At 43.4% G+C, this 25,455-nt stretch overlaps 1 protein-coding gene across 2 annotated transcripts in view; it reads right to left on the bottom strand.

Annotated features, from left to right (window-relative positions):
* Positions 1 to 25,455, bottom strand: part of RFX4 (regulatory factor X4) — a 267,277-nt gene that overhangs the window by 71,520 nt on the left and 170,302 nt on the right. For both annotated transcript variants that reach the window (XM_086939196.1, XM_086939205.1), the window contains exons 11-13: positions 15,349 to 15,493; positions 9,691 to 9,785; positions 5,419 to 5,536 (exon numbers count right to left, since the gene is read on the bottom strand). In XM_086939196.1, coding sequence (XP_086795322.1) covers positions 5,419 to 5,536; positions 9,691 to 9,785; positions 15,349 to 15,493 — 358 coding nt within the window. The remainder of the gene's footprint in view (positions 1 to 5,418; positions 5,537 to 9,690; positions 9,786 to 15,348; positions 15,494 to 25,455) is intronic.

The raw sequence follows: 25,455 nt of genomic DNA, 5'->3' as shown, positions 1-25,455 counted from the left end.
ATAGCTGTGATATAATGCGAATTGCATCAGTTCCATGATGAAGATTCTCTGTGACTCTTCTAAATCACTATTCAGAAGGCTCCAATCGAGAGCTTCAATGCCCTCATTATGGGGGATGGATGTGTATAAAGCGGTCACATCAATAGTGCACAACCAATAAGGGCTGTCTTTATCCAGTATCACTGATTTCAGCAAATTCAGTAAAACTGTAGTGTCTTTGATGTGAGTGCTGCTTTTCTGCACAATGGGTTGTAGAAATCGATCTACAAATTGACTTGAGTTGGAGTCTTACGTCACCCTAGCTAGGTTCCTAGTCCGGTATTCCGGTTTTCAGTGTCCAGAGTCTGAGTATAGCCAATAGACTAAATTGGTGAGTATCATGATTAGGAGAATATCCGGGATCCAAGTGGAAATAATACAGTTCACATCTCTAAGGCAAGGCAGTGATCTGCAGAAGGGGAGGGGAGGTGTGAGTTCGTAAAAGGGAGAAATTCTGAACGCATAATGTTGATGCATGCTGTTGTACTCAATGTAATTTGTCTTTACCCATCAACATGTCAAGAAGAGTCTCCTTGCATGATTATTGAATGCAATAAAATCTTTTTTTTTTTTTAAATGAGGTAGAGCTGCAGAGAGCAGGAGCAGAAGATAGGGCAACCAAGAGCTAGAGCAGAAGAAAAGTAGTAGAGAGCTAGTCTATGAGCCACAGCAACCGAGACAGAATATGAGATAGAGCTACATGCCATGTCGCTCATACTCTCTCTCTCTAACTAGATGCCAAACACGAGAACAAATTTCTCCGTCTACATGACCGAAGTTGCCAGATGGATCAAAACCAACTACCTCAAGCTCAACATAGACAAAACCGGAGTAGTATTCTTCGACAAAGAGACTTCTCCCTGGGACACCATCTGGTGGCCCGCTGAAGTCGAACCCAAACCAATCCTGGCAACCCACGGAAAGAACCTTGGAATAGTAATGGACAAACAACTTGCCAGAACTAGCCAAGTGAATGCAGTCTCAGTTTCCAGCTTCCACACACTCAAGATGGTCAAGAAGGTCATCTAATTGCTCCCCATTAACATCTGCAGAACCATCACGCAAGCCCTCATCACCAGCATGTTGGAATTTACGCTCAACTGACCAAAAGACTACAGACAATACAAAACGCAGTGGGCTGGCTCACCCTCAGCCTCCCACCCTGAACTCACATCACTGCAGCACCTCTGAAAGCACCACTGGCTCCTAATCCACAAACAAACACCCTTCAAACTCCTCACACACACACACATACAAAGCCTAACACAACATTGGCCCATGTACCTCAAGAACTACATAAACATCCACAAACCTACAGACACCTCTGCTCAGCCGGACTCCTAATCGCAACCCCCACACCCCGCATACGCAGAACCAGATCTCGCTATCGTGCCTTCTCTTACCTCACTCCTAAAGCTTAGAACGAGAAGCCCCAGAACATCAGAGCTGCCTCCTCAGTTCTTCAATTCTAAAAGAAACCGAAGACATGACTTTAACTTCAGCTCCTGCTTCATTGCCAGTGTACCTTCTGTGGTCAGTTGTGCGCTACACAAATACATATAACATAACAGAGCTGGAGCAGATGAAAGGGGAAAAGAGCCAGAGCGAAGAAAAACAGCAGAGACAGTCTATGTGACCAAACCACAGAGAGATGAATTATGAGATAGAACTGCAGAGAGTTTGAGCAGAAAATAGGGCAACAAAGAACTAGAGCAGAAGAAAAACTGCGGAGAGCTAGCCTATGAGACCAGATCCAAGTAAGACAGATTATGGCACAGAGCTGCCGAGACCTAAATCTTGAGATGAAGAAAGATTTCCATGAGCAGAAAGAAAAACAAAAAACATCAGATCATAAATTTACCCTACAAAGGCTTAGTGCATGAGGCACTCCCAAGCAGCTCTCTCTCAAAAACAGATCTGCTGAGAGTGATATCAGGAGATACAGTGGCTGCGAACGAAAGCAGAAGACAGAACCACGGAGAGATAGAGTAGAAGAAAGGCTTAAGAGAGGTAATTCATGAAAGAGAACTAAGGAGAGACAGACTGTGAGACAGCTGCTGAAAGCTAGATCTTGAGTCAGATCTGCAGAGGACTAGATAAAGAGAGAAAACTATGGTGAGCTAGAGCGGAAGATAGAGCTCCAGAGAATCAAAATCACAAGACAGGTGCAGAAAGCTTGATCAGGAGATAGATTTGTAGAGAGCTGGAGAAGAGTCAATCCCGCCATTATCAGTTAATGTAAAGCTCATGCGCTTTGTATGCCTCTCTTGTCTTCCCTTCACCACACTGTGAGATCAGTCAGGATAAAAGCAGTACTCTAGTCAATCACACATGCAGCAAAACTGTCAACATCAGCTGCACTGGAAGTCAGACCACTGGTCTAACCATGAATTCCATCCTGTGATGCATGAAGGAAAACATTCATAAATATCACTTACAGACTACAACCATGGCCCCAGTTGACCTATACTACCACTAAGACTGGGCAAACCAATAGAAAGAAGCTACGGGGGGTAAAATAATCTGGTTTTATTGCTATGCAGACAAGATAATGATGTGATATGAAGCTATGGAGGCATACTACATATCCGCTAATATGCTTCAGCAGGTGCATGATATACAAACACAACTACAATACGTTTGTCTACTTTCTCTCATTACTGAAACACACCCTACTGCACTCTTTTTTTCATAAATCTTTTTATTGTCATTTCAAATCAACAAAAGCATAATTGGCAAGTCACATTTAATTTCCTGCACTACCAAGCACCCCCCTGCCTCCCCTCCCCCCGTCCACATCAACAGCATCACACACATCAGTACAATAGTATCCACCCTCCACCCACCGATCATAGCGTTGGCACATGCCCTCATCTTCCAGGGGGACTTCATAAGCCCCAGGCTCAATACCAACAAGCTATTAATAGGGGGCAACGTCCCAATCAATGTAGTCATAAGCATATCAGTCAGTCTCCAAGCCCCCATCAAAACCATGACACTTCCTCCATTTCCCCCATACCTTGCGAAACTTTCGAGGACAACACCTGGCCTTGTAAGTCACTCTCTCAGCCGCCATGAACATATCCATCCCCCTACTCCAGTCTCCCACTTTGGGGGGGTGACTGCACTCCCCACTCTCACGCCAGATCTCTCTTTGCTACCACCAAGGCTAGTAGGGCAAAGATCAAGTGTGGGCGGCCCAGATCCACCTCAGTAGGTATTCCCAATAATACAAACTTCGGGTCCAGTGGGAGCGTCACCTCCAGAATTTTACTCAACTCATCCAGAATGTGCGTCCAGTAAGTGTTAATGATGGGGCAATTCCACAGGGTGTGAAAGAAGGATCCCTGCGGGTGCCCGCACCTCAAACAGCGGGAATCACTAGCTCTACCCATGCGGTGCATCCTGACCCTGTCATAGTAGACCCTGTGTAGTATTTTATACTGGATAAAACACGGTCGGGTTTTATTTGCAACCTCCCTATGGTGCATCAGAGCCGCTTCCCAGTCTATAGTGTCCATGTCGCCCACAGCTTGCTCCCAGACTGCCCTCAGTTTCCACCCTACTGCACTCTTGATGACTAGTCAGGTTGCTCCAGGCTCTGTTCAGCTCCCTCTGTCCACCACCACCCTTGCTCTAGGTGGTTTCTCTCATTTTTATTGAATTATTTGTATATTGCTCCGTAGAGCACTGTACAGGAATAAATACATACAAATCCCAATATAAAATAACATACCATATAACATGTGATGGAAAATTTACCATGGAATATTTTCACAACCTTTAATTGAGAGATAATTCTTACAAAGGGCCAGTTTGCATAAGCGCAGAGGCATGCTGCCTGCATTACAATGACCCAGTGCCCTGTGACGGTCACATTTGAACCATATCTCACTGTCTGATTGAATCTCCCTCTCATTCCCCAGTATTGTTGACGGGTGTGACATTCTCCTCTCAAAAAGGCAGTCGTGAGACATCAGCACAAACACAGACAGTGTCTCTTCCCTATACCTGGTCTACCGTGGCCCCCTCCTCCAACTGCACTTTGTGTACATAAAGCAGGCCAAAAAGGTTTGTCTTGCATTTTTCACCAAGCGCTGTGTACGAAACAAAGTCTAAAATGCAAATTGTTCTGCTTTACTACACGATCCGACTTGGAACCCCAAGTTTCAGGAAAAATTCCACATTGTATTATGTTGTCTGGAAACGCGCCCACAATTTGGAATGACCTAGACACAGAAATTAGACTTTCTAGACCCTAAAATGTAAGTTAATAAAGTACCCATTAATTAAGCATTCATAAAGAGTGTTCTAGCTAATCTAAGCATGTTGGTCCCTGATGTAAGGCTCATGTTTGAAAGCTATCACTTTAGACAGTTATTTAGTTCTTGACGGCTGTACTGTCATTGTGTACTAAGAGCGTATGTGTCCCACAATCCTTCATGACTTTACTTGGGCTTTCTTTCCACTAGAACATATATCACTGCGATTTAATTCCACCTACTTAATTCAGATGGCTTCTCCAGTTCAAACAGAATCTTACAACGGATACAGATGTTCCACTTACAAAGATACAACACTCAATGTGACCTTTTGACAGTACTAAATGAAAGCACCTCTTGGTGCTTGTCAGAGGGTGTCCCTATGGGGCATTAGCTCCTGCCATTTTCAGTTCCTGTGTTTGTGTCTTAGGTCTGTTTCAGGAAGCATTTGTCCCTAATAACCTAGTATGTTATTCATTGTTCTTTTTGCTTAAGACTTCTTTAGGCTCTTGTTTTGTATGTTCTCCCTTCCCGGATTGCTCTCTTTGGTGTGGATTGTCATCATCAACATCTCCAGGAGAGGCTTATATTGTGGCTTATTGCCAACCTGTGCGTGGTTGGCCAGATGAAATATGTGCGTTCTGACAACTGCTTTATCGCAGGGATGTGATGTGTGGTGTATGTTCGTGTTTTCCAATGCCTTCCTGGTACCAAGTAACTCAGCCTTATTGGGTAACAATGTATGTTTAACCTATTGTGTCTTCCTTTGTATTGGTGTCCCTTCTACTAGTTTCTAACTCATACAAAGGGCTAGCTTTGGTTTTAGGATGTTTAGTATCATTTTTGTGGGATTGTGTGGAAATCTACTCTCTACTATGCTTCTCTCCACTCCATTCACATTTTAAAAAGGTTCTGAGCAGGCATTGCTTAGTTAATGACAACAACTGAACATGTTGGATATCCCCTAATATTCCAGCCTTGTCACCAACGTTAGACATGTACCAGAAGGTGGTTTTAAAATGTTTAAGAAAAGGTCATCACTCTCATAGATCATCACAGCACGTCCCTTCCCCCTCTTTTCTCTGGAACATGTGTAAACTTCTTAGAAATGTCGTACCAAAGCTTGGAGCGCTGTGCAGAGTCATGTCCCGAATGACCCTCGTGCCGAAACAGGACCACATCAAAAGGAACTGCTGAGCCACTTTCTTCAAAGACCCGTGGCTCTTGGCAGGAACCTACAAAAAGATAAAATGTGTTTTCATGTGAATGCAAGCAGAATGCTAACAAACATAGCATAACAAACAAGCATATACTTAATCCGCTGAGCTTCGTGAGGCTTAGCTCACATGGTCACACAATGATGCCTAGAAGGTAGAGTAGACATATTTTTAGCTGGTGAATACATCTGCTCCTCAAGACTGGACTTCACAATGAGTCACTAAAGTAAAACATTGTTCATCTGTTAATTAAGAATAGTCTCTCTAGAGTACATTTTCTAGGGTTTGCTGTCAAGATGTATTTAAGATTCCAGAAACACATCAATATTAGACTGTTTGGAACTTGAAACATGAATAGCTGTGAAGGAAATTTATAGATGTTACACGGTTTTATTCATGATGTCAAACTGGAACATTAATATTGAGTTCAAAATGTTGTGCTCGACAATATTGAGCCAGACTATCACTACCCCAATATTATGAAGTTAAGTATATTAAAGTAAGTATAGATTTACTATAGTAAGGGGCAGATTGGCCCGTCTGCACCCGCATGATTGGTCAGCCCATGAACAAACCATATTTTGTGAGTCGTTAACCTATTAGCGACTCACAAAATATGGTTTGCGACTCGCTATTAGGAAGAGGCGTGCCAAGGGCGTCCCTCCTTAATAGCGAGTCTGACCGCAATGTAAGATTGTTTTGCGACCGCCCTTTTCAAGAGGGTGGTAAGCCACTTGTAAACGAGAAGGAGCCGCCAGGGGACCCCTTCCCCTTTCTGAATGGGTGCGTGAATATTTTTTAAGAACAGACAGTGGTCCCAGGGACCACTGACTGCCCTTAAAAAATGAAACTGAAAAGTTTTCTTTTTCTTTTTATAAATGCGTCCCGTTTTCCTTTAAGGAAAAAGGAAAACGGGCTGCATTGAAAAAAAAACTGCTTTATTAAAAAGCAGTCACAGACATGGTGATCTGCTGACGACAGCAGGCTACCATCCCTGTGAGTGCGAGCCATTCCCAATGGGGTCGCAAATTGCGACAGTCTCATGAATATTAATGAGGCATGCAATTTGCGACCCCATTTGGAATCGCAAACAGTGTCTGAGACACTGTTGTACATTCATTTTTGCGAGTTGCAATTTGACGTAATTTGCGACTCACAAAAATGAATGGTCGTACACCTGGTCCTTAATTCCACATAGATGCATCTTGGTGATATATATATATATATATATATACACATACATTATATATATATATATATATATTCAATCGCGCTTGCTCCTGCTGCAACTTCCTGCCGGATTCACAAACAAGACAAGGCAGACCCAATTTGGTGCTTTGATTTTATTTTTCAAACACCACCAAAGCCCTCACGACGCGTTTCGGCAGATCCCTGCCTTGATCACATGACAGCATCATCGTGAAGCACACCTCTATTTAAAGTGCAAGTGCTACATTATCTTTACAATAGACATAAAAGACATATTGGACTTTACATAGTCTTTCTTACTTTTCTATGTATATAACCATTGTATTTTGGTTATCATAGTTATAAAACGCCAAATTTGGTTATTAGTAAGAATCTCATTTTGATATAATCAGAATCAAATAGGGGGGGATGTGCTTGTAAAATACATCTTGGTAACACAAAATACTTGTAAAATACATATTTGGAACGTTGTGCAGCAAGGAAGGTCAAAATGGTAGTAAAATACATTGTTTTTATATTATTATGGCATAAATGCTTTTGTATTCTTAACATCCTCGTTTGCCCACCTGTGCCTTCATTCCTTTGTCCTTTATTTCACTAGGGAATTTCCCCCCCCCACACATTTCTATGTCTACTGACTGATATTCGTGATGTGCTTCTATTTTAAGAAACCCCATATATCACCCTATTGGTGTATTGTGTAAATAATAAGTGCTAAACAGTGCAAAAATACATATATATATAAAGTACATAGAATTGGAGTTAAGAATAGTAAATCTTTTCTATCTGTGCATGCTTATATTCACATTATTTTGTGTTCTATATTTAGACATCAATATTTTGGTAGCACAATATTCTTGTGCTTGATATTCTGACATACAACCTTTAAACTGCAGCTAAACACCCATAACGTAACAGTTTCAAATATTTATTCCATGCAGAACATTCTTTTGATCTTGTAAGTATGATGGATAATGCTAAAATGAAGAAAACATAACTTTAGAATGAAAACATCGAGAATCCGTCAAATATTTAATGTAGTGTTTTAGTGCACCAACTGTTTCCCTTCTGCAAGAATACGCTAAATTAATACTTCTACGTTTAAATTGCAGATGTATATGATCAAAGGAGATAAATTGAGTATAAAAACCAAAAAAACTAAACCAAAAAAACTATAACAGGATGAAGGGAAGAAAACCATAACATTATATTTACGTAAAGAAGTGAAAGGGTTTAGGAGGTGGATACATGGGCTCTAGGCCTGCCTGTTCCAAAACCGAGAAAATCGATCATTTCAAATACAATAAATACATGCATTCATTATTTAACAAGCTGATATTTTTATGCAAGATTTTCCCCATTCAAATAAGTTACAGAGGAAATTTAAACAATCTGCTCCAAAACTGCGAATAATTGTTTTGTAATACAGTTTAGGAGATCACGATGTTACAAATAAACTTTAGAGCCACAAGCGAATTGTCTGTAACCTACTGCCAGTCATGACTTGCCATCCAATCATAATAGCAGATCCCAAGAGAATGTTGTTGTGGAAAGGGTTTGAAAGAAATATACACATATCAGCAATTTGGGGCTTAGTAATGCTCGAACATCTAAAATAAATAAATAATCTGTTCAGTCTTCTGTGTATTTACATTAGAGGGTGTATTTAAAAGATACGAGCCCCACCCACGCCCACCTTCGCTCACCCGTTGCTTCTCCTCCCCATCCCCCATTCTGTGTTATTTCTTTCCTCCTGTCTTCTGTGTTGTTTTCACCTGCCCATGTCCTCCTTCTCTGTCTCCCAGTGCTTCTCCTCTCCACCCACACAGGTTGCTTCCTCCCACCCACACCCTCGGTATTTCCTCTAGAACCCTTTGTCTTGCCCCAATACCCAAGCCCTCTGTGCGGCTCCCCCACCCATACTTTCCCCAAACGCTTTAATGTATTCTTTTCTTTCATTTGCAGATACAACTTGCAAATGAAAATAAAATAGGCTCAGCGTCATTGCATATGTGCGCCTAGACAGTAGTTCATCCATTTGCGTCACATCATTTTGTTTTTTTCCTATTTAACTATGCTACACAGAATCGGGGATGCTTTGAGACAACTGACTAAGCCAATAGGCCCTAAAGGTGAGATGTGTTGCCAATGCTTGTTTTTCTAAAGCTAGCAGCAGTCAACATACAGCGACCTGTAAAGCCATATAAGACTAGAGCAAGCAAACATACAATTTCCGTGAGCAGAATGTTGTTCACTTGATAAATAGGATAGGATAGGATGAATGTGCCTCTGGTGACATGGGGCAGTCGGACAACCCAGAAAAGTAAGACTTCCCTAACTCCAGTGATGAGAAACAACATGCTCAGCAATGTGGTCCCTGGTCTCTGTACACTGTTTTCAGAACTCAGCCCTGTTCTGGAAATCTCTGCTAGTTCCGCTATAATTTTTATAATCTGAATATATTAAATATTATTTATTTGTTTGTCCTCTTAAGCCTGAACTGTCCGAACAAAATTATACAAACTGTGCTTTGGGTCTCAAAATGACTAACAGACCTACAACCTTTGACTCATTCCATAGTAAGCATCATGATAGATTGGCAACATTGTCTCTAAAGAGAATTGATCTTGTGCTTAAAGGCCCAACTTTTCCTATTTCTAGAGTATAATGTGGCCATCAGGAGTGTAAAACATGGCCCAAGCCCAACAGGACAGCGGGACTCCAAGATTCTAATCCCAGGGAGGCCACCGCAGTCTCCAGTCATGTTCACCCGCAAAAGTCTGTCGATCGTGGAGGGAAGGCCTTCAAAGTATTCCACTAGGAAGGCCCCTCACGTTTCATTAAGCCCTCAGTGAGCCTTTGGCCCTGGCTTCACCCCAGCCCATAGTCAACAACGTACCTAATTCCCCAGTAAACGTAAAGTGCACTCTCGGATTTACAGTGGGCTGTGTCTGAGTACCGACCTTCACAACGCATCTGTCCACCATGGAATCAAGCCATTCGATGTAGCATTCAATGGGCGACTGCTCCTCCAGAAGGTGATCGAACTCCTGATACACTGCCGGGGAACAGAGCAAAACAGGCAAAATGAGAATGTCACATGGTACAATATCCCCCAAAAGAGCTGCTTACTCTAACACAAAATGAACTGTAATAACATGTATAGTGTTAAGATTGGTTCTTATTTATTATTGCTAGCTGTAGATTGGGGTTCAGTGGCATAAAGTAAAATGATGGGGGCCCCCTGTAGAATATTAAGAGGGGTCTTTGAGTCTCCCATGTCTCACAAATATTAATTGGTCTTGGGTGGAATGTGGCCCCTCAAGGGTTTGGGGACCCCTGAAGGGTTAGGGGACCCCTGCGCCGCTCCTGGTTTCCGAAACCGAGCATTATTTTCTGTTGGTGAAGTTGAGACTGAGTATAGGCCTAGTTCTTATCCAGCAGTCTTTGTGCGGGAGCATTTGCAGGGTAGCGTAGCCCTCCATTGATGATTAATGAGGTCACCACTCTTCCTAAACCATGGTTTCTGAACCCATAGGTCATAACCCTAATGGGGGTCAACAGAAGGCTTTGGGCGGGTTACATGGCGGGATAGATCAATCAATTACAAGCCAGAACCATCTTAGAAGTAATAAAAACAGAGGTGGTGAAGTGACAGTTGTGGGGTAGTTAAGAACTATTGGGTCACTTGCATTAAAACATTGCCCGGGACCATCACTTACGGTTTCAATGTTTTTGCTTACCAACCACGTTGCTCGTGCAGCGATGCAGCTACAATATCACCAGCTTCCGTGGCTCAGCTCTGGGAAAAACTAGTCCAAGGGCAAGTAAATTCCTTATTCCCAGTGTGCTAGCTAAGCAGCACTTTGGAAACAACCTTTACTTTGGGGTTTATTCTGTCTTGCAGCGGTTAAAGACCATACAGAGTATGACCACTCGACTGCTTTTGAACTGTATAACGGGAGAAAATTGATTTACATTTGAATACATTATTGCCCTTTCAGTCTAACCTTTGGTAAGTAATTAAATTAAACAGATGTTTGTGGTGGAATATGACGCAGGCCCTCTCTTACATTCCAGTCAACTCTTGATTTTCTCTATGGTAAGTCGTGCCTGTACAGTGACTTCTCTACACCCGGGATGCAAATCACGTCATTTGAAGAAAAGTGTTGATTGATAATGCAGAGCCTTTTAAAAAAAGCTTGCACCTCTAAATTCATATATATATTTTTAGAACAGAGAGAGATTGACGTTTGGTAAAATCGAGAGGTGCCTGCTGTAATTTCTCCAAGCTGTTCTGTAGTTTGCCCTGAAAAATGCCTTTGTGGGTGGATTGTAAGAGTTCAGTCCTCTCTCTGGTTTCCACTGAGAGCCACAGAATATAGCCAGAGTTCTCAACCGAGCAGGTTATCCTTTTAGAGTTGATAAAATTAGCTATGCTGTCAAGCCTTAGCTAAAAGTCCCGATGCAAACCACCTGTGCGCTCAGGACAGACCTAAAAAAAGGTGCTGTGTCGATCACCGACAAATATCAAGCACTGCTGATGCCCTAGTATGAAATGCTCACCTACTAACTTGAATGGACATAGTAGATCGATATACAGGGAGGAATAATGCAGCGTCTTATATATCTTTAACAAAAGGTACCACAAGGCTAATAGTGCAAGTAAATATGTATATCCTTAGATCTAGCCGGAAGGGGCCCCGGGCTGATATATTTGTCCACACTATTCAGAGATCTTTAATTCAGAAATGAAGTGGATTTTATTGCATAACTCTTTCACAATAGATAACTTCAAAAAGCAGTATGTTTTGCTTTAACGCGTTGTGGGAGCTACTAAATTCGAAGCAGCAAATGCACATATGCCCGGAGAAGTGACCCACAGTGCATTGCTGTGTCATGTCGGAAACCACTGCTTAAATTATCTTCCAATACTGTCTTCTGCTGCAGTCATGTCCCAAAATCAGATTTAGAAAGTTTTTTTGAGAGCTTTCCATGTCAGAAAGGGTCAGAACAACGTTCAAAGAGAGAAGCAGGAGGTGGTTGACTTCCACATATTGCTGCATGTTTAAAATATTAATTCTCAGAAGTATTCATACATTGGCTGCTCAACAGTTTTTGTACCCATAGATGTCTTTTTCAGCCGTCCCATCCTCTCACAGTGCCCAGATGGGTACGCATGCAAATCTGACTGGCTTCTCTTACTTGCGTTGTACTCTCACTCTTTCAAAATGGAAGGCAGGGGTCTTGACTTTTATTTTTTGTCATGAAATCATTTATTCAGAATATATTAGTAATAGACTTCCCAAACAATGTAAAATGTTCCAAATTTTAGTCAAGGCATTGTATGACTTACTCCCCCAATATGGTAACTTAAAGGCTTCCAAGCATTTCTTTGAATGGACAAGTTCATTGTGTTCCAGAGAATCGAGAATGCATGTGCCCTGTCTGAAAAGCAGCAACGAGCTATGCGTCATGACAGTACAGACTCTCATACCACCATACATGAGCCATCAGCTGTTTTCATGGCTGTCTCTCCATCGACAATCTTCAAACTCACAGTGTGGATGCCAGAAATCCCATATTTGTGGCTCCTGCTAAACATGAGCTTGTACTCAGATTTTCCCTAGCAAGATCATCTGATATATCAACTGTATCTATCTTTCCTGGCAGGAGAATAACAGGAAGAAATGGGTCCTACAGAAGGTGTTGCAGGCTAAATCGCTCCAGTCTGTATTATTAGCAACACATGAATGCTCCTCTCGCTGATGAGGGGTGATACCCCTAAATCGGTCCCTGGATTGTTTTCGGTCTAGAGAGGACCCGGCCTGGGAGTTCGGGCTGGATTGTTTCCATGGGGAGCAGGGTCAAGACTGATTTGCATATGGCTGGATCCACACTGGGGTGGCATGGTGAGCTAAAGAACAATGGATGAAACCCAGATCTGTGACTGGGGTTGACTGTTTGAAAAGTTCAGTACTCTGTCCATCATCTTGTTGTGTTGCTATGCTCCTCTCTTCTCACATTGGTCAGGACGATGAGGAGCAGACACAATGAATGTAATGGCGGGCGACGAATGATAGCATAAAGCCAGTATCTTTAGCTGCTTTGTTATGGTTTAAGACATTGAGGACTTCTATTTTTTGGTGTCAGGACTCTGGCGCCTTGTATTACATATATATTTTAAACAAATTGCCAATGATGTGCTCTTGGGGTTCTGTGGCAATAGGGACCCAGTCAGCTTTGTGAGTTGAAGCATTCCTTACATCACTATGTCTCGATGCGCTCAGAGGTTACTTCCCGAATATAATTCGAAATATTCGCACAAAGAGGAGACTTTCGTTCAATAAAAGAACTGTGAACTTATAAAATCAAGACAGTGGCTACCTAGAAATTAATATTGTAATGCTACACAGTGGGGACTTATGATGCAGGAATTAAGGCAAAGTGTAATTAATGTCAGCAATTTCCTGCCGATACGGTCCATTCAGCAAGCCATATTTCAGCTGTGTCTACGGCGCAAATTCATTTATTTTCAGACGTTATCGGCTAAGTTTATGAGGCCTTCTTATCACAGATTTGTTCTACGACTACAAAAGCAGGAAATGGCATGTAAAGGTAAACTCCAATCGCAAAGCCAGCCAGAACGTCTAAGTTGAATAGCCATCAGCGACCAATAAATTATAAGAGTCCCTCTCTTATTCGTGGTTATTAAAAGCTCCCACCAGCACAATTTCACACTCCTGTTGACAAAGGTCCATTCACTCTTCTCAAGATTTACTAAGGCTAGCATTTCATATATCAAGTCCAATGGCAGTAGGAGGCAGAAGCACCTTTTAGACTTCAAAACCGGGCAGTAAAACCCAAAGGAAACCTGCAGCTTTTATGGGCTTTAGCAGTTATTATTTGCAGCCATTAAACATCACCCCATGAAGACACTTTTTTTGCTACACAGACACCCCATAAAATGCTATTAAATGTATCTCATGGCCAAACACTAACAAAATAGTGCAAAGGTCTTGTGTCAGATCAGTAGTTAGCTACCCTGTTACTCAGATGTTGTTTTGCTATACCAGCATAGGAAGGGGCATTCACATATAATTGTACAGAAAAGATCTGAGTTTTGCAATACCCAGGTAAACAGCTCAGCATGGAAACAGAACAAACAGATACATTTTTCGACAAATGGGCAAATCGGGTCACGTTCAGCCATTTACTTTCCTATGTTGCTCTAGCTTTGGTCCTAGACAAAAAAGTACAAGCCAATGGGTTCTCATTGTCACGCTCATGTTGTTTATGACCACATTCAGAACCCCTACGTGAAAAAACGTGCCTTACTTTGACAGCTACCCATATCCAAACTCCCTGCGCTCCCTATTCAGGTTATGCCATCCATATTGCCATACATACTAGAGATAACTTTTATTCCTAGTTAATACCATTCACTTCAGGAGGATGATGAGATGAAAGTTTGAGTAGGACCTGCTTGGGTTTGAAACTCTGAACTGCATGTGACACACAGATCTCAGCAGCACGTTTTTAACTCACTCATTTATCTTACCTTTTACAACTGTTTCTGGGAGGTTACAGTGACTATGGATAATGAAGATATTGTGGCCGGACCAGCAGACCATATGTCTATGATGGGGTCTCTTTCAGTTGTGTAGTGTAGCTATCCGTGGTTCAGCAGGTGCAGTGACTCAGGAGTCTTAAGGGTACACACAGGGCCGGCGCTAGGCATGGGCAGTGTGGGCAACCACCCAGGGCCTCTCACTCAGCCCTCCAGCATGGGGCCCCAAACAATTGCAACATCCCACTGGCCCTCATGTACCCCTGCCAGTCTTGCTGGTGCAATTGAAAGAAAGGTGTCTCTTTACAATTGGGCCCATGGGAGAGGGCCCTCTCCCTGTGCCTCTAAGGGGTGGTGTTGGAAGGCCTAGGGGAGGGGGTCACCTCTTGCCCGGACCATTTAGAGACACAGGATGTCCATTGTCAGCACTTTAGCGCCCCCACGGGTTTAACTCTCAGCCCCCCAAGCAATTCTCACACCTTCAGCCTGATAGGAGCTGTAAAAGAGGTGCTTGTAGGTGGCTGCGAGGAGGAACTGCGGCCCAGGAGGAATCTGCACAAAGAAGCTTTCTGAGCCCAGAAGGTGTCACTTATGTAAATTAGAGGTGCCTCGCACCTCCCCTTTAGCCCAGGGCCCCGAAAATCCTAGAACCGGCCTAGGGTAGAAATATCCCTGTTTTAGCTTTATGTTACGACCAGATCAGGGGAGTATGTATGTTCATTGCTGACACTATGGAAAACCTACTATGGCACTGGTCTCTTTAACAAATTCTCTATACACTCTGTGAAGTATTCCCGTTCTAGAGCATGTCTGCCGTGTACAAGGGTTGCCCTAGAATAGATGACTCCTTTATTCTGACCCTTTGCCTAGAATGGAACTCCCTGGAATTCTTGAAAAGGCTGTACGCCCATCTATTCCATCAAGCGTATCATTTGTACTCCTTTCAACCCCCCCACTTCAATGTCCCCTCCCTGGAAAACTGAAATTAAAAAATAAAACGACAGACGCAGATCAGGCAAAGGGTGCGCGCGCAGCCGGCGGATGTGCTCACATCGTATGATGAGCTTCCGGTGCTCCTCCTGCGAGTCTTCCATGGTGTACAGCGTCTGCTTGGTGATGCTGTTCAGATCCACATTCCTCCAGTCTTCCAGCATCTGAAAGGTGATGTCTGCGCTGTGAATGACCGTCCTGGAAGCCTGCGGTGAAAGTAAATCTCTTCAATTACTTTACTGGGCACACCACCGAGAAAGGCCTTTATTACATCTCCGTTTATAAGGGCAATCGTGGCGTTGGGAGGAATTTTCATTGCCAACATCACACAGTCAAACTGGGCCTCTGCCTAAACTGGGGAAAAAAACTCATGGAAAAACCGTTAAAACTTTATAAGTGCACTGTCTTTCCCCGGAGAGAGAAACTTTAGAATTATGTTAAAAGGTACCAATGTTCTTGGCCTCCAATACTGTTCCTTGGCTATGTTTGAAATTTATAGTTTTGTTTTTAAGAGTTTTGTCTCATGTCAACAACTGGGCATCATAATGAGTGACCCCTGCTGGATTCAATAATTATTGCACCATGTAAAACTGGAGTTTCGGACAATAACATGCTAATTTTGGTGCTTATTGTAGTAAAATATTAGTGGCCCCGGAAATACCAGGCCTTGCCCCCTGTTAAATTCTGGTAAGTTTTACCTTCTGAAATTTAAAGAAGGGACAAACTTTATCGGACCTGGCAGTTACCAGTTACAACAAATATCACACAACTTATAACTTTGATCACTACGCAAACACACAATTTAACAGCTTATCCAAGCCCACTGTTGTTGTCACTGAGCATTAGGGTCTATTAATATTAAAGTCTATTCCTTGCAAAGGGTCATCTGAAAATAGTTGCTCATGTGGACCAGGAGCTTATTTTCGTCAAAAGAGCGTACTATGATTTTCACTGAATGAGAGTGTACAATAACATAGACCTAATTTAGGACTCTTGTGTAGCGCTTTGAAAGCTATTCAATTCGTGAACAAATATAGACAGAGCTCTAAATTCTATTTTGAAAGGACAAACTTTGTCTGATGTAGAGCTGAGAAGCAAAACCAGGTATGATCATCCAGGGGCACCTTAAAAGAAATGTACACATCCCAGTTGGTGTTAAAACCCCGGAGGGGGGTATTACATGGGAACGTGTTGTATACAGCGCTAGCTATAAAACTTTCAGATGCTGTGCTTTTCACTTCAAGGCCATTCGACATGTATTTCCCGAGGCCAGGCTTGAACCCAGGGCAGAAATGCAGCACACTCCTTCCTTCGGACACCTCTTGTCAGAATCACAAAAGTATTTAAATAAATACAAGTGTACAAACATACCAATATGATTCAAACAAAAAAACACTTTCAAGGAGCCCTAAAATGTGTGCTTGCCACCTATTGCTTTGACTTTACAAAGTGCCTGGAAGAGGGGAACTTAGAGTATCATGAAAAACATCATCTGTATCTCATTGAAATACCACTTTGCCATTTTTTGGGCTGCTGAAATAATCCTTCTGTGGAAGGCTTGTCACCATCAGTACTCGTAAGTCCTAGTCCCAAAGACAGTACCGCTCTGGACTAGAGGTATTTAATGCTCGTAAGTTAGGCAAATACAGGCAAAGTGCCCAAAGATTGCAAATTCTTATACTTATCTCTGGGGTTACAGGAAGGAGACAGATAATACTTCCAGCTCGAATATGGACTATGGGGAAGGAAGTGATGCCCAGCTCCTTGTTAAAAGGCAAAGAAGGAGGGCGTCCCAATACCAGCTCGAATTTTGGGAAAAGCTCCCTTCAACAAGGACAACTCAATGGTCTCCCTGGAGAATCCAGGGAAATCACAGGAGAGTCCTGATTGGATGAGAGTTCTGATTGGATTTCATCTGTGTTTTTCCCTGTAGAATTCAGACATTAGGATGCAGTGATGAGTTGTTCAGGCTGTGCCAGTCAAGCATCTCTGAGAAAGAGGGCAATAACTGTCAGTAAAGGATCATTTCCACAACTTTTAAGTATGTAATAATGGTGCATTTGCCGGACAGGATGAGATTGACACATCATCTGCTGCTGCTCAGCAGCTCCTAAGGTGTTCATTATGATGTCCAGCACATCAACCAACATTTAATACTAAGTACATTAGGCACCAAAACCCATTTTATTTAGCTTTTTAGAACTAAAAGACTCCAATAAAATTATGACACAAAAAAGAGTGAACAAGCCCTAGTAGCATTAATGAAAATGTTAGAGGCAACACGCCCTGACTAGCATTCAATTATTGCCTCTAGCGTCTTTAAATTCCATGTTGATGCTTTGCCTTTTGTGACCCAAAGTCTGGTGTCCTTGTGTTCTGTGGTTGTTCTATAAAGTAAGCCATACATCTATCATTTAAAAAAGGGTCAGGTGCCTGATTCAAAACCAGAAAGAAAAGAACAGCGGACTGCTCTTTCACAGGAAACGCCCCCAAAATATGGAACTCTATCCCCCGGCACATCAGAACCATACCATCCTACGTGGAATTCAAGAATCAACTTAAATCCTTGTTCCTTATCCGTTCCCTAGGTAGTGGATAACACGGATAAAATAGCATCCCCTGAACTATGTGGCTACGCTGAATCCTGTTACCAAAGAAGTTCTGCTGTCCAAATTTTCTCCTGCACTATTGGCACTCATTAATTGCTATCACTTTTCATATGTCATGTTACTGCTGGTTATTTGTCATTCTCTTACTGTAAAGCGCTCTGTTACCTTCGGGTCTTGTTAGCGATATAGAAAACCTCCTAAATAAAAATAAATAACATTTTCTGAATAAGAACATAAGTTACTTGCCTGTTTCTCCATTATTGGTGTCTTTCATAGATTCACATGTTTGACTCATTCCCCATTGTCGAAGTGGGAGTCCCACAGTACATAAAATAGCAATATATATATATATTCACTGAAAAAACCATAGGTTTCACACCAGTTATAGTTAGGAATTAGCATTTAAAAAACCTATTAAATTCACTGAAAAAACCATAGGTTTCACACCAGTTATAGTTAGCTGGAAATTTTACTGACATAAAACCATTGAAATTCCACGTTATAGTTAGTTGGACTCACTATAACTTGTGCGTGTAATGCACTGCTGATGAGGTCACATATTACATCACTCATGACATGGTCAGTGCCATCACTCATGACATCACTACCATTCACACAACATGAACAGTGCCACAAATAGAAAGACATTTTAGAACATATATGGGATCCTATTTCCTTCTGCCAGAGACAAAAGAAAGATTTGATTCCTTTCTATGGTGGTTACACTTCAAATTATTTTCTTGTTTTGTGTCTCTGGTAGGATTCCCTTGTGTCGAGAAAGGTCTGCGCACGCTTAGGTGGATATAGTATTAGAGCCACCTATACATCAGGACCAAAAAAAGTGTTCTGTCAAAGTCAGACAGACACGTGGAATAAAAATATCCTTCTCATCCCAAAAAGTTGTGGGTGTCACTGACTCCAATGTATTTTTGTTCTTCGTAGCAATTTGCATTGATGTGTTTTCATCCGTCTTCTCCGCCAGCGTTTTCCCAAGGGATGTCTTGGGGCGTCCACTGTGAAGGAGCGGCCTGCTGAAATGTTTGGCATGTGAGTCCACCATAGCAACGCTTTCTGCATCCGAGATGTGATGATGACTACATCGTCGAAGGACCCTGAGACCTGTTGCAATTGTTTGTCGATTTTCTTCTGTCATTTTGAGATGACAGATGGGGATTAGATGGATGAATGAAGATAGCATCCCCAGAAGCGACTTGAACTGTCGAACAGAAACAGACTTTCATGCATGTAGAAGAGAAGCCAGTTTGGAAATTCGCTGCTGTCTTTCGTTTGATACATACGCCTTTGCCGTTTGAGTATTTATCATGGCTCCCATGAACCTCCGCACTTGAGAGGGGTTGAAGTGCGTCTTTTCCAGATTTATGGACAGGCCTAGTGACTGAAAGAGAGACCAGCATATTTGAGTATGTCTAGTTGAACTGTAAACGACTGCGCCTTTATGAGGCAGTCGTCGAGGTAGGGAAATATTCGGACGCCCACTTGACGAAGGTGTGCTGCCACTGGTGCTAAGACCTTGGTGAGTACTCGAGGCGCAGAGCGTAGACCAAAGGGGAGGACTTTGAATTGGAAATCTCTGCCAGCCACTCTGAAGCGTAGGAATTTCCTGTGTCTGGGTAGGATGGGGACATGAAAATAGGTATCTTGAAGGACCAGTGTTGTCAAGTAATCCCCTTGAGATAGTAATTGAAGTACTTCTTGGAGCGACAACATCCAAAATTATTGTTTTTCGAGGAACTTGTTGAGGGAATGAAGGTCCAGAATGAGGCACCAATCCCCCGATTTTTTCTTGATGAGGAAGAATCTTGAATAGAAACCTGTCCCCTTTTGTAAGTTTGGAACCACTTCGATCGCTCCTTTTTTTAACATGACTTTGATTTGGCTTAAAAGTTCCTTCAGATGGGCCGGAGGAGGATCTCTGGGAGGAGAATTTGAGGGAAATTTTACAAACTCTAGAGTTTATCCTCTGGATACTATGTCCAAAACCCATCGATCTGTAGTAATGGCATGCCAGTTTGAGAAGAAATGGGAGATTTGCCCCCCAACTTTGGTTTGATTGATGGGTAGAGTGGTCGGCAGGTGGCGGTTGTCACTGCTTTTCTGAAGAATCTCTGCCTTTGTAGGCAGATTTTTCCTCTGTACTGCTTATACAAGGCAACTGGTGGCTGACGGTAAGACTACTGTTGCTGGGAAGAAGAGTAACGCTGTTGTCATTGATAAGACTGGTACTGCCTGTTCCGATTGTAGCCTCCTCGAAAGGAATAGGAGGAACCACGACCCCTCGCACTTCGAAAAGGCTGCTTCTTAAATTGTAAAGTGCCCAGAGCACGTGCGGTGTTGGTATCTTTTTTAATTGCTTGAAGGGCGTCTATATGCTGCCCACAAAGTGATTCGCCATCAAAAGGCATATCGATAATTTTAGTTTAGACTTCCTGTCGAAAGGAAGTAGCTCTTAACCAGCCCTGCCTTCGAAGGATTGCTGCCCCTGCCAGTTGGCGAAAACCTGTGGAAGAGTGTGCAGTCAATGATCTGAGCAGAGATCCGCTCACCCTCCTGGAGAATCTAGCTTCGATTTTAGATTATTCAGGCAACATGTCGATAAAAGGCGAAATGTCCTACCACATTTGCCTTTCATAATGGCCTAGGATAGCAAGGGAAATAGCCACCCAGACAGTAGTTTCTGCCATGGTGGAAACATTTTTTCCCATAGAGTCAAGTCGTCTGCCCTTTCGATCAGGAGGAGCAAACAAAGGAGACAAGCCGAGTCCGGCTTCGGTTGACCAATTAAACAGGCTGGTGAATTGTCTGGTGCCTTGTATTTTTTATCCAAGCATGGCAAGACTGCAGGAATGGAGGTAGGTGTCTTCATGACCTTCAAACCCTCCTGCCAGATGAAATCAATTATAGGTATAGCCCTAACTTGTTTCTGTGGCTGATTTTTGAAATCGTATAGAAAACAATCCTTGTCCTTGGAGGCCATAGGGAGATGGAATCTCTTGGCCGCTCTGTCCATGAGGACATGAAATCCAACTATATCCACAGGTGGAGAGTCCACAGGAGTTGGAGTGGTAGGCGACGAAGTCTGGATTTGGTAATCCCACTCAGTAAGTAGGGATCTATCATCTAACTCCCTCTCTTTTCTGTCCTCCTCAGTGGTATGTCCCCTATGTTGTGACAAGTAGATGCCACCGGTGAAACCAGAGGGGGCTGCCCAATAACTGAAGAAGACGGAGGAATAGGCGTCTGAGGGATCGATGAAGCTGGCTCTGAAGGAGGAAAACGGCAGTAGCAGTCGTCAAGCATATGTTGCAGATTAGAAATGAGTGACAAAGGAATCTGTGCATTCGGATTTTCAGGCTGCGATTTAATATTTGGTTCTGAGTAATAGTCATACTCTTTGTCATCATCAATATCCTGGCACTTGATGAGAAGCTCTGAAGGACTATGAGCAGCTGGAAATCTATCATCTTTCTCTGAATCCTCCTCATCCACCCCATAATCAAAAAATTGCACAGGAAGATTTGGAGCAGCTTGGATTGGCAATAAAAGGTCCATTGAAAACTGTCTACGCTGAAGCAAAGAGACCTTTTTTGGTTCTGAGGGAGGCAAAGGGGCTGCTGAAGGCTTCAAAGGCACTAGAGGCATAAAACCTGGAGGTGATACCAGAGATTCCACCGACGAAGCTGCAGCCGTCGACAAGAGACATATCTGTACCTCAGTTTGTAAAGACTTAATTGCCGTGGACGGAGCAACAGTCGGCGAAGGGACCGTCGACGAAGAAGGAGTTGACGAGGCAGGCGTTGACGAGGCAGGCATTGACGAGGCAAGCGTCGGTGGAACCGATTGATCCTTGGAGGGTCTCGTCGACGAAGAAGCGTCCATTGACGAATGCTTCTTTTTCGTCATCGACGAAGAGAGAGAGGTTGTAGTTGACTTAGGCCTCACTGTCACTGAGACAAGCGTCGACGGAGACGATGCAGACGAAATCACCATGACAGGTTTAGGCAACGAGAAGGTAGCAATTGTCGTTGTAGTTGTGATGAAGGAGGACTTCGTCGACGGAGGAAACAACGACGAGCTCGTCGACGAGATGCCAGTTTTCTGTGGAAAAATGTTTTCAGGCAGAGAGTTGAAGCCTGAAACTTAGATCTTGGAGGCGTAGAAGGTGGAGATTGACCCTTAGGGAGAGCTGGAGTCCCTTTTGATGAGGAAGGCTGGCCTTCACGTTTAGAAGAGTGGTGTTTCTTCAATACCTTAACCTTAGGAGATGTCATCTCCGCCTCACTATCTCTTTTCTTAGAGGTAACAGTCTTAAGACCTAAATCACTATCAACATCAGATAATGGATCATCCTTCATTTTTAGCTTCTGTAGCACAGAAGTAGACGTCCTTCTCTGTCTCTTAAGTAAGGGAGGGCGTAGTTCGCGAAGTAGCGATACACGAAGCTACGCGAAGTGCACTTCGCACTACGCGAACTTCACGTAGCACTACGCGAGCTGCGTAGTAGCATGTTCGCACTGTGCAAGATGCGTTTTCAATGATTGCACAGTGCGGACAAGCATCCGGCACTGAGCAATCATTGAAAACGGCATCTTGCACCATGCGAGCTGTAGTTTTCTGCTGCTCGAGTAGATTTTTACTAGAGCAGCAGCTTTCTCAACGCGAACTGGTAGTTTCTCATCGCGAGCGGTCACGAGCATGCGCAACCACTCGCAATGAGAAACCTGACTTTCCCGCGTTGAGAATCTCGCCGGGATGTCATTTTGCTTGCTCGCGAACATGACGTTGAGGACCGCGAACAAGCAAAAAATGACCGCTGCACTACGCTACGCTGCACTACGCGTGTTCGCACTGTGCTACATGCAGCTCGTGTAGTGCGAAGTTGCGCAAACTTCGCAAACTACACGAGCGTAGCGTAGTGCTTCGCCCAGGGTTACTCTTAAGGTCTTTTGAGGAAAAGTCCGGCATATGTTACAATCTCTCACCTGATGGTCAGGATGTAAGCAGTAGATACACTTTTTGTGTGGGTCTTCAGAATGAAATCGGAATTTACCACAGGACTCACAGTATCTGAAGAGTGATCTCTTTGTAGTAGACATTGTAGTGAAGATGTTAGTAGAATTCCTGAAGAGGAAGTTGAAGTACTGAGCAGAGCTCAGGGAGACTCCCTTCACACGATGTGCAGTACAAAATTGATGTTCTGAGCCTCTGGGGAAAGGTTCTAGAGGGTGCAGACGCCTGATTGGCTGGAGTTTGGACTATATCTAATGACTTGGATGAGCTAATAAAGTGATACGTTTTTTTCCTGATAGCTATGTTACAATACTACCTATGGAATTCTTTTGCTATGCTATTGGTATACTATGTATATATGTATATATATATATATTGCTATTTTATGTACAGTGGGACTCCCACTACGACGACGGGGAATGATTCAAGCATGTGAATCTATGAAAGACACCTCAATACTGGAGAAGCAAGAGCTTCTGTCAGCAATTTCCCAAAGCTCTCACTCCAAACTAATGAATACATAAATGAAAAAGACAGAGAGGGCCCTGCTGTTCAGAAAGTTCGCCCAGGCACTTTAATGTACACACAGAGTTTAGGGTTTATCACAAAAAAAGAGACTGGGTTTTGTGGTCTTTTTAGTGATTCAATGAGTATTCAGAATAGAGTAATTAAGGGCTTCAAATATATATTCATTTTTTCAAAAATGAACATCATGGGTCAACGTGTTTCACGACACACGATAATAGTCGCTTCATCAGGGCTAAAATGAAATAACGATGCAAAATTCGTAGTATGCATGAAAGATTCTGCTCTTTTGCAAACTTGTGAAATACAGTTCTTCGTTCCATAAGATCCTTCGATGTCGGCTATTCCTATCATTGTGAAGCAGAATTCACCAAGCGTTGGATTGTTCACCCACTAATAGGGAAAGTGAGCTGGGTTTAATCTGTCGTGAGACAGGTTAGTTTTACCCTACCTCATCCAAACCCTTCATAGACCCAGAGGAAGAGGAGGCGGGTTGGCTATAATCTACCGAGAACACCTCATCTGTAGAACCAATGACGCCAACATTGAAGACTCTGAAAGCTGCCATTTCTCCCTCCAAACCTCCCCGGCGCACTCCCTTTCGGAACTACTAATCTACCGCCCTCCGGGTACTCTTGGGAAATTCCTCAACGCGGTCACCGAAACGGTTTCTCAACTAGCCTCCTCCGTTTCCAACTTTCTTATCGTAGGCGATCTTAACCTCCATTTCACAGATCCCACTGACCGGACCGCTTCCGACCTACTTGTGGACCTTCTGTCACTTAACATTCGATTGGTGAATAACGAACCCACCCACGACAAGGGACACCTCTTAGATCCCGTCCTTACCAATGTCGCCAATATTACCACCAGTCCTCCTTTGCCACTGCCATGGACCGATCACTTTTTAATCCCCATCTCCTGGGAGTCTCCTACTGTCACCCCCCAGTCCGCGAAAATCAAAGTCACCGACAGACGTTGGCATAAACTCCTACCATCCGAATGGTCCTCCATTCTCTCTAATTCTATTCCAACGCTTTCCTCTGACCCAATTACGGCCGATAAACAATTTAGCTCCTGGATCACATCCTCTTTGGACACACTCCTCTCCAAAACCGCCACTCTCAGACATGCCAAACGAATACCTTCGGCCCCGTGGTATACTCCAGAGCTCAAGTCGCTACGGCAGGACTGTAAAAGAGCTGAACGTTCCTGGAGGAAGGAGAAATCCAATGCTAACAAGGATGCCTATTTCACCTCCTTATCAATATACAAATCTTCTATTGGCAAGACAAAAAGTCTATTCTTCCAGGAAAGAATTGAAAAAGCCGCCTGCTCTAGCAAAGAAACTTATACCATCCTTAAAGAACTCCTCAAGGTCCCCGACCCCGGCCCGAAAAACCCCCCAGACCCCAAAGCAGACCAGGAAAAATGCCATCAGCTAGCCAGCTTTTTCCAAGAAAAGATTAAAAAAAATCCTCGACTCCATCCCTTCTACTAATCCGAGCGAGTTTGACGATCCCCCCGACACTCCGATCTCCCCCCGCCTATCCTCCTGGGGGCAAATAACCACCGAAGAAGTCGAGAATACGCTAAAAACCATCAAAAGCGGATCTCCCAGGGACCCCGCCCCGCTACGGACCCTCAAGGAAGTAGCTCCCATCATCATCCCCCCCCCTCACCCATCTGATCAGCGCGTCTTTACAACAAGGAGTCGTCCTCCCTAGTTGGAAAGCGGCAGTTGTTAAAGCGCTTCTAAAGAAACCCTCCTTGGATCCTGCGGAATTGACCAACTACAGACCAATATCCCTCCTCCCCGGGACCAGCAAGATTGCTGAGAAACTGGTGAACAAGAAACTATCCCAGTTTCTTGAATCCAATAACCTGTTAAAAAACTTGCAGACAGGTTTTCGTCCAGGGCAGGGCACTGACATCGCCCTCCTGGCGGCGGTGGAGGAGGCCAGAGCACTCTTAGACGAAGGAGGATCAGTGGCAGTGATCCTCCT

Source organism: Lissotriton vulgaris, chromosome 1_1, assembly GCF_964263255.1.
Source record: "Lissotriton vulgaris chromosome 1_1, aLisVul1.2, whole genome shotgun sequence".
Classification (NCBI taxonomy): Eukaryota; Metazoa; Chordata; class Amphibia; order Caudata; family Salamandridae; genus Lissotriton; species Lissotriton vulgaris.
This window is presented reverse-complemented; position numbering and strand designations above follow the sequence as displayed.